Below are 16,691 nucleotides of genomic sequence, written 5' to 3'. Positions count from 1 at the left end.
GTCCTCTTTGGGGGAGGGACAACAGTGGTCATTACAGTAGATTGAAGGTTGGACTGTGATATTTATTGCAATTGAAGAGGTCCTCGGTGATGGAAGACTAGTGTCAGTGGTAATGGTTGGTAACTCAGACAGTACCATCCGCAGTGTAATGGCATGTAATCAGAAGAAATAGATCTCACCAACGATTAAAACAAGAATTCAGAACAAAAGGGCCAGGCAGTGGTGGAGCACACCTTTAATCCCAGCACCTAGGAGGCAAAGGCAGGCGAATCTCTGTGAGTTTGAGGCCAGCTTGGTCTATGGAATCAGTTATAGGACAGCCAAGGCAACACAGAGAAAACCTGTTCTGAAAAAAACAAAACAACAAAACTGATGAATGAAAAATCTATGCCATAACTTTTTACCATAATTTGTAGCTTTCTCAACACAAAGTGGGAGACAGCATGAGTGTGAGGAAGGTGGGAAAGCCTTCAAGTGCAAGTCTCCCCTGCACATAAGAACTTGTACATGTGGGAAATCCTACAAGTTTAAGGGAAGGGAACCTCAGCTGACACCAGTGTACACGCAGGCGAGGCTCCCTGTGACTGTAGAGAATAAAGCATTATTTTCTTTAAGACACTATCACTACATCTGGCCAGTTCCCGGGACTTCCTGAAGTTTCTGGGTTGGTTATGTGCGTTTCAACAACCCTCCCTTTAGAACTCCCTGAATCTTGAGCTTCCTGCAGGATGGAATGTTTTATCTCTGAGGAAATTGCTACGTAACGGGGGGGTGGGGGTGGGGGTGTTCACCTTTCTTTTTTAAAAGAAGAGAAAAACATGTTGGAGGGGCATGGGCAGGAAGTGAGGATGGATACAGTCAAAATACATTGTACACATAGATAAAAATTCTTAAGGAATAAACTAAGTTACTGTAAAACAGGAAAATATATAAACCCAAAATATCTACCACCAACATCACACTAGTGGCCCCAAAACTGAGACCACGTCTTCTAAGGACTGAAACAAAACAGGGGCCCCACTCCCTCTGTGACCTTCTTACTCAGCACAGAGCTCAGTGTCTCACCGGAGCAATAAACTGAGGTAAAGAAAAGGGACACAAAAGGGAAAGGAAGGTTTCAAACTCTCTTTATTTGCAGATGACATGAACTCAGAGGTATAAGATGCAAGATTCCACCAGAAAATGCTTGGACCTGATACACAACTTCAACAGAGAAGGAGAGCGTCAACATGCAAAAGCCAGTGTCTCTACAGAAACACGATGAACTGGTTGAGAGGAACAAAAAATAGTGAAAGAATCCAATTAACAATAGCTTGCGAATCACAGACCAAAATAAACCTAACCAACAAGGTCAAGAAGGTGAAAGAATTCTACAATGAAATTTTATTTTATTTTATTTGTCTTTTGAGACAGGGTTTCTCTGTTATATAGAGCCCTGGCTGTCCTGGACTCGCTTTGTAGACCAGGCTGGCTTTGAGTTCACAGGGATCCGCCTGCCTCTGCCTCCTGAGTGCTGGGATTAAAGGTGTGCGCCACCACACCTGCCTTATAATCAAAACTTTAAGACACTAAAAAAATAAATGAAATCCAGATGTGATGGCATATGCCTTCAATCCCAGCACTTGGGAGGCAGAAGCAGGTGGATCTCTGAGTTCCAGGCCAGCCTGGTCTACAGAGTGAGTTCTAGGATAGCCAGGGCTACAAACAGAAACCTGGTCTTCAAAAACAAAAACAACATAGAGATAGACAGGCAGACAGACAGACAAACAGACAGACAGACACTAGAAGACAGGAAGACTGCTGATGCTCATGAATCTAAGAGCACGGTCTAGTGCTTTGTGTTAGAGCATCAACTATGTTGCTCCCCGAGGTGTGCTTGCTATCTTTTATCAGCAGACACTCACCACCACCACCCCCAAAATTGCTGTGTAACTTTGCCTCGAGGGCTGGCGGAATGAAAGGCCTACAGCCTGAGCAGGGCAGAAGGGGCAGAGGGAAGGGTAGTGGGGGTGGGGGTGGGGCGGGAGTGGGGTGGGGGCATGGTTAGAGAGAAGAGGATCTTGGGTAGGAGAGGTACAGAAGGAGGAAGCAGGAAGAGGAGGTCGCGATGGGTTAGCAGGGAGAGAAGCACACGCCCAGACTGGCGTGGACGGAGGGAAGCAGCCCCGACAGAGACCATTAGCAAGTATTTTGGGATTATGGACCAGAAGGAGCCCAGATAGTAAGGATTAAAGCAGATGGCCTGGGGTGGGGGGCTGGGAAGTGATATGGGGAATTTAGAGGGTTAACATCTGCTCAGTAACATGTAAAATGAGGCTATTCGAAAATACGACAGGTGTCTGTGTCTTTATTGATTATGGTATAGGCTTAGATAATACCGCCGTAATAATTGTAGGCTAATTTTATAATAAATATTATTAGATATTTTTATATTTCCTATAACACACAGATAGGCAGAATAACTTTAAAAACAGCTAAGCATGTGGGAAAGAGGAATCCTTAATTCTGCCAGCAGGAATTAAACTTGTTCAGCCACTATCAAGGTCAGTATGGAGGTTCTTCAAAAATCTGAAAATAATATGACTCAGCGGTACTGTTCTTGGGTGTACATCCAAAGGACTCTCAGTCAAGCTATCAGAGATACTGACTGCCGTGTATTCACAATAGCCAGGAAATGCCAGGTGTCCATCAACGGATGGATGGATAAAGAAAACGTAGCTGTGTGGTGGCACAGCCTTTAATCCCAGAACTCCGGAGGCGGAGACAAGCAGATGTTTGTGTGTCCCAGGCCAGCTAAAACATAGTGAGACCCTGTTTGAAACGAACAAGTATATTAATAAAATTCAGCAAAATTTGATGCAGCCATAATGAAAATATTCTGCTAAACTGGGTCAGATTGGCAGAGATAAACACTTCACAATTTTCCTTTAGGAAAAAGCCTAAATTAAAATCTATATGTGTGCGGGGCTGGGAGATAGTTCAGAGGTTAAGAGCACTGACTGCTCTTCCAGAGGTCCTGAGTTCAATTCCCAGCAACCACATGGTGGCTCACAACCATCTATAATGTGATCTTATGCCCTCTTCTGGCATGCAAGCAGAACACTGTATACATAATAAATAAATAAATCTTTTTTAAAGAAAGAAATACATGTATGTGAGGCATTGCACATGCCTATAATCCCAGCACTCATGAGGCAGGGGGAGGAAGATCTCTATGAGTTCGAGGCCAGCCTGGTCTACAAGGCGAGTCCAGGACAGCCAGGGCTACACAGAGAAGCCCTGTCTTGAAAAAAACAAAAACAAACAAAACAAAACAAATATATGGGGGGAGGGGATGCTGGGAGGGCATAAAAGGGAGTGTGATGGGAAACGAACAATGAGGAAGCAGAAGGGACGTTGTCTGGGGAACAATGAGAAAACAGTATCACCTTCAGTGTCAACCTGGAAACCAGTCAAACGCTGACACTGTAAATTTAAACATGGAAATGAAGTGGGGATGTAGGGCAGCGGTAGAGCACTTGCCTAGCATGAAGGGCCCCCCAGGTTTAAAGCCTAGGTCACTAAAACCAGAAAGAATGAAAGAACTTTTCACCTAAAGCAACACTTGCCTAAAGCAATACTTGCCTGCTGGAGGGCCTCAGGATCCGAATGCAACTGGCAGGATTAGCAACTCTGAAAACAGACAGGAACCACATGCTACTGTCCGAACAAGGTGACCTTAAAATAAATGAACGGAGCTACAGAGAGATCGGCGATATGGGTAAGACCACTAGCATGCAGGTGGCAAACTGGTGGCAGGGTATGGCAGCGTGTGATGAAAACATCAAAAGAAACAACTGGGAATAGTGGCCTCGAACTCATGGAGATCCGCCTGCCTCTACCTTCTGAATACCAGGCTTAAAGGCGTGCGCCACCACAACAGGCTACGGACCGTCTCCAAGTAGTCGCAGTCACGGCCTCTCCTGCTGTTAAGCACGGTTTATGTGACAAGTGCTCTCCAGCATTCTAACTCCCATAAGCTAGAAACACATGTCAGCTCAGCCATGGATCCCACACACTTCGGAATAGACAGATAACATTTATTAAGATGACCACAACACCAAAGCAATCAACATGACCTACTGCTTAACTACTCAAGTTTCTTACAGATGACTCTCTGAAAATGAATTGTGAAAAATCCGTAACACAGAGATCTCAAATAATAAGGTCGCTATCAGGAGAAGAAATCAGTTTGCGCCTTTTATATTATTTTTAGTCATTTTTACAGGTTTTGTGTGCATTGAGTGTTTGCCAGCTTGCACATGTGTGCACCACATGCACACTTGGTATCCACAGAAGTGCAGAAGTGAAGAGGGCATCAGCTATTCTGGAACTGGAAACACAGATGTGTGTGAGCCTACGCGGGTACTGAGAAGCGAACCTTGGTCCTCTGCAAAGCTCGGGTGCTGAGAAGCATCGAGCCATCTCCCCAGCTCCTGCTTTGTGCCTTTTATACTGGTTTCCTCAAGGTGTGTATTTCATGGAACAGGCTGCATTCACTGCACCAGGCTTCTCACATTGTTTGAATTTGTAAGTTTCCTCTGAATTAGAAGTCTTCACATGACTGTAAAAGTCCTTGGCGTGGCTGGGTGTGATCAGGCCTGTAAACCCAGCACTCAGGGATGCATAGGCGGGGTGAGGTGGGAGGGTCTCCAAGTTCAGGGTCACCTCAATGGCGCATGAGCCATTGTACATGGTTAAGATTCTGTTTCAAAAGAAGAAATTAATTTTAAAACTTGGCTTGTTTCCTGCCTGCTCGGGGGTTTGGTATCACATTTGTGCCCGCCCAGTGCCTGCCACGGTTTGCATGTGAAGGTCAGGACTTCCCTCACTTCACCATGTGCATCCTGGGAAATAACTCTGATAGTCAGCATGCACAGCAAGCATCGTCTTTATGAGCTCAGCCATCTCACCAGCTCTTTTTGGTTTGGGTTTTGTTTTATTTTGGCAGGGGATGAGGGTTTGAGACAGGGTTTTTCTCTGTGTACCCTTGACTGTCCTGGAACTTACTCTGTAGACCAGGCTGGTCTTGAACTCACAGAGATCCCCCTGCCTCTATCTCCAGAGGACTGGTGTGCACCGCCCAGCTTGGGTTTTGCTTTTTTTTTTTTTTTTTTTTTATCTTTTTGCTTTGATTTTCTTGCTGTTGTTTATTTGATTCTCACTGCCTAACCTGGAAATGTCCTCAAACCCACGGCAATCCTATCTCTACCTCCTGAGCAGTGACCTTAGGAGCACAAGCCACCACGTTCAACTTAAATGTGACTAGGAATTTTCTTGTGGACTAGAGAGGTTTAGACCATGCACTGCTCTTGCAGCTCTCAAGTTCAGGTCTTAGCACCCATGTCACATGCTCACAGCCACCTGTCACTGCAGCTTCACAGGAGCCAGTGCCCTCTTCTCATCTCTATGGGCACCTACACACAAACGGCACATATTTCATCACAGAATAAATAAAACACGTAACAGCACGGAAATTGAAAAAACAAGTCTTAAAATTTTCCATTTCTAACATTTTAAACTTGTTAAATCTAATATGTACTAGTTTTTAAATTTTATTTACTTAGTAGTAGTAGTAGTTTTCCAACAGTCCCTATTAGTCTTGTCTGGCTTGGCACTCACTCTGTAGTCCAGGCTGCTCTCCAAGTCACAGACACACGCCTGCCTCTGCCCCCCAAGTGCTGGGATTAAAGGCGTGCGCCATCATGCCTGGCTGTACTAATTTTACCCAAGTGTTTTAGGCAGTGATAGGCTTGCTCTCAGGAGACAAGCATCCTACCACAGTGCTGTCCTCCAGCCCTCTGGCGGGCATTGCTGCAGACACCAGCCTCCTGGAGGTTACTGTTCCCTGCGCATAGTCCACCACTTGGGCCCTCCACCCGTGTGGCTTCGTGGCTTCAAACCGAAGTCGAATGGCATCGCTACATTCAGTACTTATGGCCTATCCCCACTCTACAGTCTCAGGGATGCCACAAAGGTGTGTGACGCGGGACTTCACACAGGATATGCGCGCGCGCGCTTTCATGCTTTTTTTTTTGGAAGGAAACCATCACAAAGAAGTTGATACTCAGTCAAGTTTCTCCTTGTGAGACCTCAGGTGTGACTGATAGTTCCTAGAGCGACTAAAGGTTTTCCCGCACTGCGCGCACTGATAGGGTTTTTCCCCGCTGTGGGTCCTCTCGTGTTTGTGGAAGGTACTGGGGCAACTGAAGGCTTTCCCACACTCTGCGCACTCGTAGGGTTTCTCGCCAGTGTGCGTTCTTTTATGGATGCGGATGGAGCTGTAACTGGTGAAGACTTTGCCACACTCTTCGCACTCGTAGGGTTTCTCGCCAGTGTGGGTCCTTTGGTGCCTCTGGAAGGAGCTGGAGCGGTTGAAGGCTTTCCCACACTTGGTGCACTCATAGGGCCTCTCCCCGGTGTGGATAATCTTGTGCCTTTGGAAGGCACTGGGGCAGCTGAAGGCTCTCCCACACTCCTCGCACGTGTAGGGCCTCTCCCCGGTGTGAGTCCTCTTGTGTACGCGAATGGAACTGGAGCTCGTGAACGCTTTCCCACACACTTTACACGCGTAGGGCTTCTCGCCGCTGTGGATCTTAACGTGCATCTGGAGGTAGGTGGAGCGGGTGAAGGTCTTACCACACTTATTACACTCAAAGGGCTTCTCTCCAGTGTGAGTTTTTTCATGCCGTTGGAAGGAACTGGGACAATTGAAAGATTTCCCGCACTCCTTACACTCATAGGGCCTCTCTCCAGTGTGAGTTCTTTCATGTCTCTGAAGGGAATTCAGGCTGCTTAGGGTTTTGCCACAGTGTTTACACTCATAGGGATTTTCTGCACCGTGCAGCTTTTCGTGTACCTGAAATGAAACTTGACTAATGAATGCCTTCCCGCACTCCTTACACTTGTAAGGCTCGTTCCCAGTGTGAGTTATCATGTGCCGCTGAAACGTGGAGAGAGAGGGGAAGGCTTTCCCACACTCGCTACATTCGCGATATGCATCCTCTCTGTCGTGGACTTTTACATGGATCCGAAGAGAGCTTAGACAACCAAAGGCTTTATCACAGGTTTTGCACTTGTAGGGTCTTTCTTTGGTATGAGTCCTTAAATGTCTTTGCAAAGAACTGAAACAACTGAAGGCTTCCTCACACGCCTCACATTTATAACGTCTATCCCCAGTCTGAACACTTTCTCCGGCTTGAGAAGCTTCAGCAGGGCCTGCATCTTGCCCAGGTTGACAGGTTTTATCCTGAGTGTGCGCTTTTTCGTGTGTCTGAAGTGAACTGTGGGATTTAATGGCTTCTCCACACGCCTTAGGCTTACAAGGTCCGGGCCCACCGTGTATTCTCACGTGTCTCTGAAAGTTGGCTAAGGAAATAAACAGCAGTCCGCAGCTTTTACATTTATACCGCGCCTCTCTAGCTTGGATCCCCGGGACTTCGTGCTGCTTAGCTTGCTGCGCCGTCTCACCGCCTTCTTGGCTCTCGTACCGCCTGTGCTCAGTGTGAGTGCCCATGCGCCTGAGAAGAGATTCATGAGCAACAGACTTTAGCACACTCAGTTCACGCCCAGGGCTTCCCTCAGCTTCCTCGCTCAGACTGAGATCTGCAATCTGGCTTTCCTCGCACCTACCATATTCTTTGCTTTCTGTAAAATCTCTCTACCACAGGACTTCCATGAAAAACAAGACACATTATTCAACAGACACAAACTAGCGCTGCCTGGGAAGGAACTCAGTTGAGACTGCCTTCGTCAGACTGACCTGTGGCCATCTCTGTCTGGTATTTTCTTGAAGGCCCAGCTCACTGTGACTGGCTCTCCCAGACACGTGGGCCCAGCTATATCAGAAAGCAAGCTGAGCCACCCATGGAGAGGGCGAGCCAGTAGGCAGTGTCCTGACTCAAGTTCCCGCCGCGACTCCCACAGTGACACACTGTGACCTGGAAGTGGAAGATGAAATAACCTTTCCTCCTCAAGCTGCTTTTGGTTAGTGTTTTATTTCTTAAAACTGCACATTAGCATGAATAATGAGTGAGCCTTTGATGCTTTTCAAACCCATGGGTATTGTTAACACTGTCAGGGAAAATAGGAAGGCTCTTGGGATTTCTTGGGCATACAACTAGGTAATTTCTCTGTAAAGTGCTTGAATGCAAGTAGCATTCAGATCTGGGGAATCTTGAAGTGACCAAAAATGAAACAGCATATATGCAAAAAATTAAAACTATAATTGTAAAAAATATTGAAGGATAAGTAAATTTGAAGCAGGGCTCATTATTACTTGTGGGGTTTGGGGTTTTGTTGTTATTGTTGGTTTTGTTTTGTGAGCAATGTAGCTCCATAGTCCCAGATACTAAAGATTTGAAAAGGATGAATCAAGTGAATCCATAGGTTGCATCCAACTTTAATGACATCATGATAAATCATGAGACCTATGTTTTAATAAACATTTATATTCATGACCTTCTCCATTTCACACTAGTGGGAACTATTTCCCCTAATGAATATAAATTACCTTAGGTTTCTTCCAAAATTTTTGTACTGATCTTCAATGTGCTGACTGTCCCACTGTATTCCTAAAATGTAGACCAGAGAAAACAGTAGAAATTACTGTTATTGATTTTTTTTTTAAAGGCAAGGTTTCTCTGTGTAGCCTTGTTTGGCCTGGACTGCTTTGTAGACCAGGCTGGCCTTGAACTCACAGAGATCCACCTGCCTCTGCCTCCCGAGTAGGCAGGACTACAAGAGTGTGCCACCACGCCCAGCTTGAACTCTGTTTTCATGGTACACTGAGACGCTGCTGATTGAACCCAAGTATTCTCTTTCCACTTGCTAAGTCACTGGACGAGTTGCTAATAAGACAGTTTTCTTAAATGCTGACGGGAAGGAGTGTTGTCATCCTTACCAACAGCAGTCAAGTTGTTGACAGTTTCCAGCATCACATCCCTGTAGAGATTCTTCTGGGACGGGTCCAGCAGAGCCCACTCCTCCTGGGTGAAGTCCACAGCCACATCCTCAAAGGTCAGGGACTCCTACAACATCCCACAGAGGACGGAGACAGAGGAGGATCCGTGAGATAGGTCAGACTGGGTATCCACGCTCAGTTTATGAGAAGTTTCCTTGATTCTGATCTACCAATGTTTATTCCATAACTTTATCAGGACCTTACTCCCTGACTACAGTACCACTGCCTCCCAGACACAAATCACACAAAAGAAGGAATGACGAGGGCAACGCCCTCAGACAGCAGGAGGCACAGTAATCCTAAATCACCTGTGGTTCCTTTTCCTACCAATGCCTAGTTCTGCCCTAGCAAAGCTCTACTCATAAGAGCCAGTACGACAGTGCTCAGGATGCGTCCCTTTAGAAATGGCTCTTGCTGTCAAACCTGACGACCCGGGTTCAATCCAGAGGACGCACACAGTGGAGGCAGACACCAACTCCTGCAAGTTGTCCTTTGATATCCACATGTGAGCCATGGTTCACATATAAACACACACACACACACACACACACACACACACACACACACTACAAATAAATAAAAATATTAAAATAAGTATAACTTTTTTAAAAATTTCCCCTTACATTTGACCTTTGCTCCTAGTTGATAAATTAAAACTTGGAAACGTTTTCACAAGACTAAGTAGCTTATTTTGCCTAAAGATTTAGGCAATGGATTTACTATTGCTAGGCGTGATGTCACAGTCTTTAATCCTAGCAATTGGGAAGGAGAGGCAGGTGGATCGTTGTGAGTTCCAGACCAGTCTGGACTACACAGTAAGAACCTCCTCTCTCTCTCTCTCTCTCTCTCTCTCTCTCTCTCTCTCTCTCTCTCTCTCTCTCTCTCTCACACACACACACACACACACACACACACACACACCTTCCCTTCTTAGTGAGTCTCTAATGTATGTACTTAGATACACAATTCCAAGTTCACACATGTGGATTTTAGCCCATTATATATGAAGACTAAGAGTGTGGAAATGTGTATCCTGTTTCCTCTACAAATGTAATTAAGTATGTCATAACCTCATGCACCCAATGGGAAAGGTGACATTTTTTACTAAGTTCTGTCAGATGTGTATAAAGAAAGGTAAAGTGGTTCATAATCTTAGAAAGAACCTAAGATGGCAAACAATGGGAAAATGTGCAAAATTCTGGAAGTCCTCTAAAAAACATTTTATGAACCAACAAAGCTACTTTTCGACTTCCTTTTGTGAGTGGCGGCGAAGCAGGACAGACCGCCATGGAAGACGTCGGGCACGCTTCGGGAGTACAAGGTGGTGGGGCGCTGCTTGCCCACCCCGAAGTGCCATACGCCACCGCTGTACCGAATGTGCATCTTTGCACCCAACCATGTGGTGGCCAAGTCCCGCTTCTGGTACTTCGTGTCGCAGCTGAAGAAGACGAAGAAGTCGTCCAGGGAGACAGTGTACTGCGGGCAGGTGATTGAAAAGTCACCGCTTCGTGTAAAGAACTTCGGCATCTGGCTGCGCTACGACTCCCGCAGTGGCACGCACAACATGTACCGGGAGTACCCGGACCTGACCACCGTTGGCGCCGTCACCCAATGCTACCGCGACATGGGTGCCCGGCACCGTGCCCGCGCGCACTCCATCCAGATCATGGAGGTGGAGGAGATTGCAGCTGGCAAGTGCCGCCGGCCGGCCGTCAAGCAGTTCCACGACTCCAAGATCAAGTTCCCGCTGCCCCACCGCGTGTGGCGGCGCCAGCACAAGCCACACTTCAAAAAAAAAAAAAAAGCTACTTTTCAAACCTACAGAGGAATACCAAGTGTCAGGTGTTGATTCAGTGGAAGAGCACGTTGGCATAAGTGAAGACTTAGATACAACCCCAGGCACTGGAAAAAGAACACAAGAAATGCCTAACACTGGTCAGAGCCCGCTGCTCCAGAAAGCAATGAGGGAGCTGCGAGATGGCGCTATGGTGAGGCGCTCACTGCTCAGAGGATGCGAGTTCAATTCCCAACATTCATATCAAGCAGCCCATAATTGCAGCCCTAGTGGATCCCACACCTTCTTCTAGCTTCTTTGGGCACTGCATTCATGTCCATAAACCCACATACACTATTTTTTTAAAATAAAAAAAAAAAATTTTTAAAGAAGAAAAAAGCCAAAAAAAAAAAAAAAAAAAAGAAGAAGAAGAAGAAGAAGAAGAAGAAGGCAATGAGCTGACTGTACAATGATATACAGCTCTACGCCTACAGAGGCAGGATCACTTTAGCCCGGGGCTTCAAGGCCAGCCTCAGAAACAAGAGCAAGAACTGGTTTCCACCAACAAACCCAATAATCCAATTTAAAAGTGGGGTACAGAGCTAAACAGAGAATTCTCAACAGAAGAATATCTAATGGCTGAGAAGCACTTAAAGAAATGTTCAACGTCCTTAATCATCAGGGAAATGCAAATAAAAACAACTCTGAGATTCCATTTACACCCAGCAGAATGGCTAAGGATCAAAAACTCAAGTGACAGCACATGCTAGTGAGGATGTGGAGAAAGGGGAACACTCCTCCGTTGCTGGCGGGAGTGCAAACTTGTACAACCACTTTGAAAATCAATCTGGCGCTTTCTCAGAAAACTGAGATCAGCTCTACCTCAGGACCCAGCTGTATCACTCCTGGGCATATACCCAAAAGATGCTCCAGCATACCACAAAGACATTTGCTCAACTATGTTCATGGTAGTGTTATTTGTAATAGCCAGAAACTGGAAACAACCCAGATGTACCTAAACCAAAGAATGGATTAAGCTGTGGTACATCTACACAATGGAAGACTATTCAGCTATTAAAGACAAAGACATCATGAAATTTGCAGGTAAGGGTAAGCCGAGCATGGTGGTGCACACCTGTAATCCCAGCACTCAGGAGGCAGAGGAAGGCATATCTCTTTGAGTTTGAGGCCAGCCTGGTTTACAAAGAGAGTCCAGGACATCGAAGGCTACACAGAGAAACCCTGTCTCCCCCCGCCCCAAAAAAAGGCGAGTCCAGGATAGTCAAGGGTACACAGAGAAACGCAATCTCAAACAAACAAAACAAAAACAACGAAAGAAAGAAACTTACAGGCAAATGGATGGATCTGGGAAAGATCATCCTGAGTTAGATAACCCAGATTCAAAAGGACACGCATGGTATATACTCACTTATAAGCAGATGTTAGCCATATAACACAGGACAACCAGACTACAACCCACAGACCAAAAGAAGCTACATAACAAGGAGCCTAGAGAGGATGCTTAACTCTCATTCAGAAGGGCAGGTAGAACCGGAAGTGGTTGAGAGGGAACAGGACAGGGGTCTACTATAGATGTCCTCTGAAAGACTCCAGCCAGCAGGAGATCCAAGCAGATGCTGAGACACACAGCCAAGCTTTTGGCAGAATGCAGGGAGTCTTACGGAAGAGTGGGGGGGACAGAGAGGACAGGAGCTCCACAAGAAGACCAACAGAGCCAACAATTCTGAAACAGGGGAGGGGTGTGGGGTGCAGAGACTGACGCACCAACCGAGGACCATGCACAGCGAGGACCTAGGGCCCCGGCTCAGATGTAGCTGACAGGCAGCTCAGTCTCCATGTGGGCCCCCTATTACAGGGAGCAGGGGCTGTCTCTGGCACGGAGGGGGCCACAGAAGAAGAGGATGCAGGCAGTCCTGCTGAGACTTGATAGGCTAGCGTCAGTTGGTAGGGCAGGAGGGCTCCCCCTTTCTGAGGACTAGGGGAGAGGGAAAAGAGGGAAGAAGGAGGGAGGGGGAACTGGAAAGATGGGGGGGCTAGGAGTGAGTTGTAAAGTCAATACATTTACAAAAATAAATTTAAATTTAGAAGGAGGAGGAGGAAGAAGCTAGAGTCGATGTCCTTTGGTAAGTAATTTGACAATAATAATACACTGATACAATCTATTAATGGGTAAAATAAAACAAAAATTTAGAAAACATTGGTTGTCAGGCCTTTGTTTTTCATTAGGTGGGGGAATGGGGAATGGGATGAATGGTTAGTAGGTAAAGCACAGACAGTGATTTGTAACAATGTTTTATTTTTAATTATGTATGTGGGGGTGTATACGCACACGCATGCGGGTGCCTGGCTGGGGCCCAGAAGAGGCCGTCATCAGTTCCCTGGAGCTGGAGTTACAAGTGTGAGGAGCCACCACACCTGGATGTGGGAACTGAACTCTGGTCCCTCTGCAGGAGCAACAAGCGCCCTTAACAACCAGGCAGTTTTTAAGACAGCGGACCTAGTCCACATAACACCGTGCTGGTGGGTCCACAGCCTACACAAGGATGCGAAACAGGAGGAGAACGCTAAAGTGTGGACGTCAGTGAGCAATGTATTAAAATCGTTTCTCACCACGATCAGGTGTAAGACACTGACTCGTGACTGCGACAAACTCGGCTGCCAGGGTGCCTGCCCAGCATGCAAGAGGCCCAGTGTGGTTCCCCAGCGTCCATGGGCATGGTGGCATATACGATAAACGGAGTCCTTGGGAAGTGAAGGAAAGATCTGAATTCAAGGCCATCCTAGGGTACACAATCTCAAAACCAGCCTGTGGCATGAGGCTCGTCTCAAAAATACATTATGTGTAATATTGGCACACTACCTGCAAGCAAGGGGCCGAGCAGGGAACTACAGCCATAAAGAGGGGGTGTGTGGAAATGCTCTGTACCGTCGGCTCAACTTCTCGGTAAAACACGAAACCTAATACCATACAAACAAAACCTGATAAATACTGCTCTGGACAGACGCATTTGCACTAATGTGTACAAAAACACCCAGGCATGGGGGCGTACCAATAACCCCTGCCAAGCATGACGCCCAGTGTCAACCCAGCCATCTACTAACATTTCGGTATTTACCGCGGGGGTAAAAAGCAGCACATAAACAACAACAACCTGTTTTCTAATTCCAATACTGGCTGGTGAGTAGTCTCTGCTTTTACTCTTAAGCAAAGTATACACCCTGAGCTTGGGTGTAGCTTATTGGCAGAGAACTTGCTGAGAAGGGTCTAGGCACTAGATTGGCTCTTCAGTATCACAGACACATACAGAAGCACAGATGGGGCCAGTGAGATGGCTGACCTACAGATTAAGGATCCTGCTGCCAAGCCTGAAGACCTGAGTTCGGTCCCCGAGATCTGAGATGGTGGACGGTGAGACATTAGCGCGCACATGCGCATGCACAGGTGCGCACGCGGGGACACACACGGAAACACACACACACACACACACACACACACACGGTCTGACTGTTATCACTAATAAAAATAAAATTAAAAAATTAAAAAGTTCCCAGGAAAGCCATCCATTGCCCTCGGAAAACAACAGCCCCTGTGTCCTGGGGCTGGGTTGTGTACCAGTACCAGAACCCTTGTATCAATCACCTGGGCTCTCTCCTGGCTCAGCGCTGGAAAAAATAATCAATTTGACACATAGCATTGTCACAGAGCCAACAATGGTGATTTGGAGAAGGAAATCTGGGAACAGCACTAGCGGCCCAGGGCCACACCAGAGACCAGAAGGTCCGAGAGGACGCGGGCTTCATCGCGGACCTGGCGCCCGCTGGCCCAGACCTGTGCGCGCCTCCGGTTCCGGACGCGAACTCACCATTTCTGGTTTATGGCGCGTCCTGGGAGTCCACGGACGACACACGGATCGGTCTGTGCAGGACCAGGGAAGGATGCTGCGCAGCTCCAGGACAGGGATAAAACGCAGTGCGCAATCAGGTACCCGCACGCACGCACGCACGTACGCATACACGCCCAGCGAGTCTTGAGAGGCGAGGATTGGGCAGACGGCGTGGCCCCGCCCACTGCAGACCACCCAGCTCAGGCAGAAGGTCATGCTGTATTGCAGAAGGCTCAGCAGCCATGTTTTCCTCCATCAGAACCTGGTACCCCAACCCCCAGCACACAGACAGAATCCTCATGAACTGGGCACAGTGTGCGCACAGAGTTCCAGATTTCACCCTCACAGGGATGGCAAACACTCCAACCCAACGGAGTTGAGGTGCTCAGCCAAGGCCAGACCTGAAGAGCAGGGCCTGACGTCCTCAGAGACCGAAACTTTTCCATTAATTCTCTGGCTCCTTTTGGACCTCCATTGCTTATAAACACAGACATTTAAAGGTGACCTCATATGTGGAAGAGCATCGAGCTATGTTTTGACCTGGGGGTGGAAGCAAGTAGTGGTTGGTAATTTCCAAATCCCTAGGAAATTTGGAAAAATAAGGAGGTAAGCTCTCGAGGCCAGTGAATTCCTACTAAAAGCCGTAGGAGGCACATACGTAACGCCTGCATGTGGACAGAAATCTTACAGTACTAAGAAGTTGGGTCATAATGCTTTACGCTTGTCTCTTGGAAGCTGATTGCCGGGCTGTAACACACAGACTCACCGTGGTTCCTTTAGTTTGTACAGTTAGTTCGCTTACACTTGCAGCCATCACCACAATTTTAAAACTGTCACCACTCAGAACAAAATACTGTAATCACCGGCTATCGCTTCACTTCCTCCCTAGCTTCTTCCTCCAAACCCTAGACAACATTTATCTCTTTCCACTCTGTACAGACGTCCTGTTGTTGGGTTGGCCTGCCTTACTGATCAGGTGGGAGGGTGTCCAGGAAACCCACAACTCCAAGGCCTGGGAAGGTATCCCAGCTCTGAGCTGAGGCAGTGTCCTAGGGAAAGGGTATCCAGTCACAGCATCAAATGTTGTGGTTGGCTGTCCTGGGACTCAGACGCCCAGGAACCACACAGCTCTGAGAGGAGGCCTCCTCTGCAGAGGCGTTGCAGCCCCCAGGGGAGCGTCACCCCACACCCTGACGGGCCTGAGCTGGGCTCCTTCGTTCCTTCTTTCTTCTCTTCTTTGCTTCTTCCAATGAAGGACTCACACCAGGCAGAATATATCTTTTGTTTTTGTTTTTGTTTTTTTCTGAGACAGGGTTTCTCTGTGTAGCCTTGGCTGACTCGATTTGTAGACCAAGCTAGCCTCACACTCAGAGATCCACCTGCCTCTGCGCCTCCTGAGTGCTGGGATTAAAGGCGTGCGCCACCACTGCCCGGCCAAAATATCTCCTAAGAAAGATCTATTCGAGGGACGAATCCAGGAGAGGAGCTGATGACTCAGCAGGTACAGGTACTTGCTGGGCAAATGTAGTAACCTGTTTGATCCCCAAACCCATGTAAAGAAAAAGAGAATCCGTTCAAGTTGTCCTCTGACCTCCCCAAGAACATGATCCCCCCCCAACCACACTCACACATTAATAAGTGAAAACTGTTTTCAAATATAACTCCGTGTGCTGTTTTGAATAGGAATGACCCCTTACACTCACGTGTATCAATGCTTGGCCTATAGGGAGTGGCACTATTAGGAGGTGTGGCCTTGTTGGAGGAAGTGCACCAGTATTGAGGGTGGGCTTTGAGGTCTCACATGCTCAGGCTCCAGCCCATGAGCACCAGTCTCCTTTTGCTGCCTGTGGATGAAGATGCAGAGCTCTCAGCTCCTTCAGGACCATGGCTGCCTGCGTGCCCACACGACTCCCATCGTGAGAATGGACAAACATCTGAGACTGTAAGCTGCTGCGGGATACTGCCACACTGTGAACCCCGAGGGTGTGTTGTACACTGGAAAATCCTGTGT

The 16,691-nt window shown here is 47.3% G+C and overlaps 2 protein-coding genes across 3 annotated transcripts; one reads left to right on the top strand and one right to left on the bottom strand.

The window, feature by feature from the left end:
• Positions 1 to 1,110: 1,110 nt before the first annotated feature.
• Positions 1,111 to 16,258, bottom strand: LOC311597724 (uncharacterized protein). 2 transcript variants are annotated; one of them, XR_014779333.1, is made up of 5 exons: positions 14,660 to 16,258; positions 8,942 to 9,068; positions 8,552 to 8,612; positions 1,713 to 7,559; positions 1,111 to 1,435 (listed from the first exon to the last, which is right to left on the bottom strand). XR_014779333.1 is itself a non-coding variant. In XM_084782023.1 (4 exons), the coding sequence occupies exons 1-4, from the start codon at positions 14,894 to 14,896 to the stop codon at positions 6,107 to 6,109; spliced, it is 1,878 nt and encodes a 625-aa protein (XP_084638149.1). In that variant the 5' UTR covers positions 14,897 to 16,258; the 3' UTR covers positions 1,111 to 6,106. The 2 variants fall into 2 exon arrangements, 1 of the variants encoding a protein (XP_084638149.1); XM_084782023.1 differs by having other exon boundaries at positions 1,111 to 7,559.
• LOC311597502 (large ribosomal subunit protein eL20-like) lies at positions 10,268 to 10,850 on the top strand (the record flags this gene model as incomplete). The annotated part of the gene is made up of 1 exon (XM_084781719.1): positions 10,268 to 10,850. The coding sequence occupies exon 1, from the start codon at positions 10,377 to 10,379 to the stop codon at positions 10,848 to 10,850; it is 474 nt and encodes a 157-aa protein (XP_084637845.1). The 5' UTR covers positions 10,268 to 10,376.
• Positions 16,259 to 16,691: the final 433 nt, after the last annotated feature.

The sequence above is a fragment of the Acomys minous genome (assembly GCF_964271855.1).
Source record: "Acomys minous genome assembly, chromosome: 5".
NCBI lineage: Eukaryota > Metazoa > Chordata > Mammalia > Rodentia > Muridae > Acomys > Acomys minous.
The sequence above is the reverse complement of the archived record's forward strand: the minus strand, read 5'-3'. Positions and strand labels throughout refer to the sequence as shown.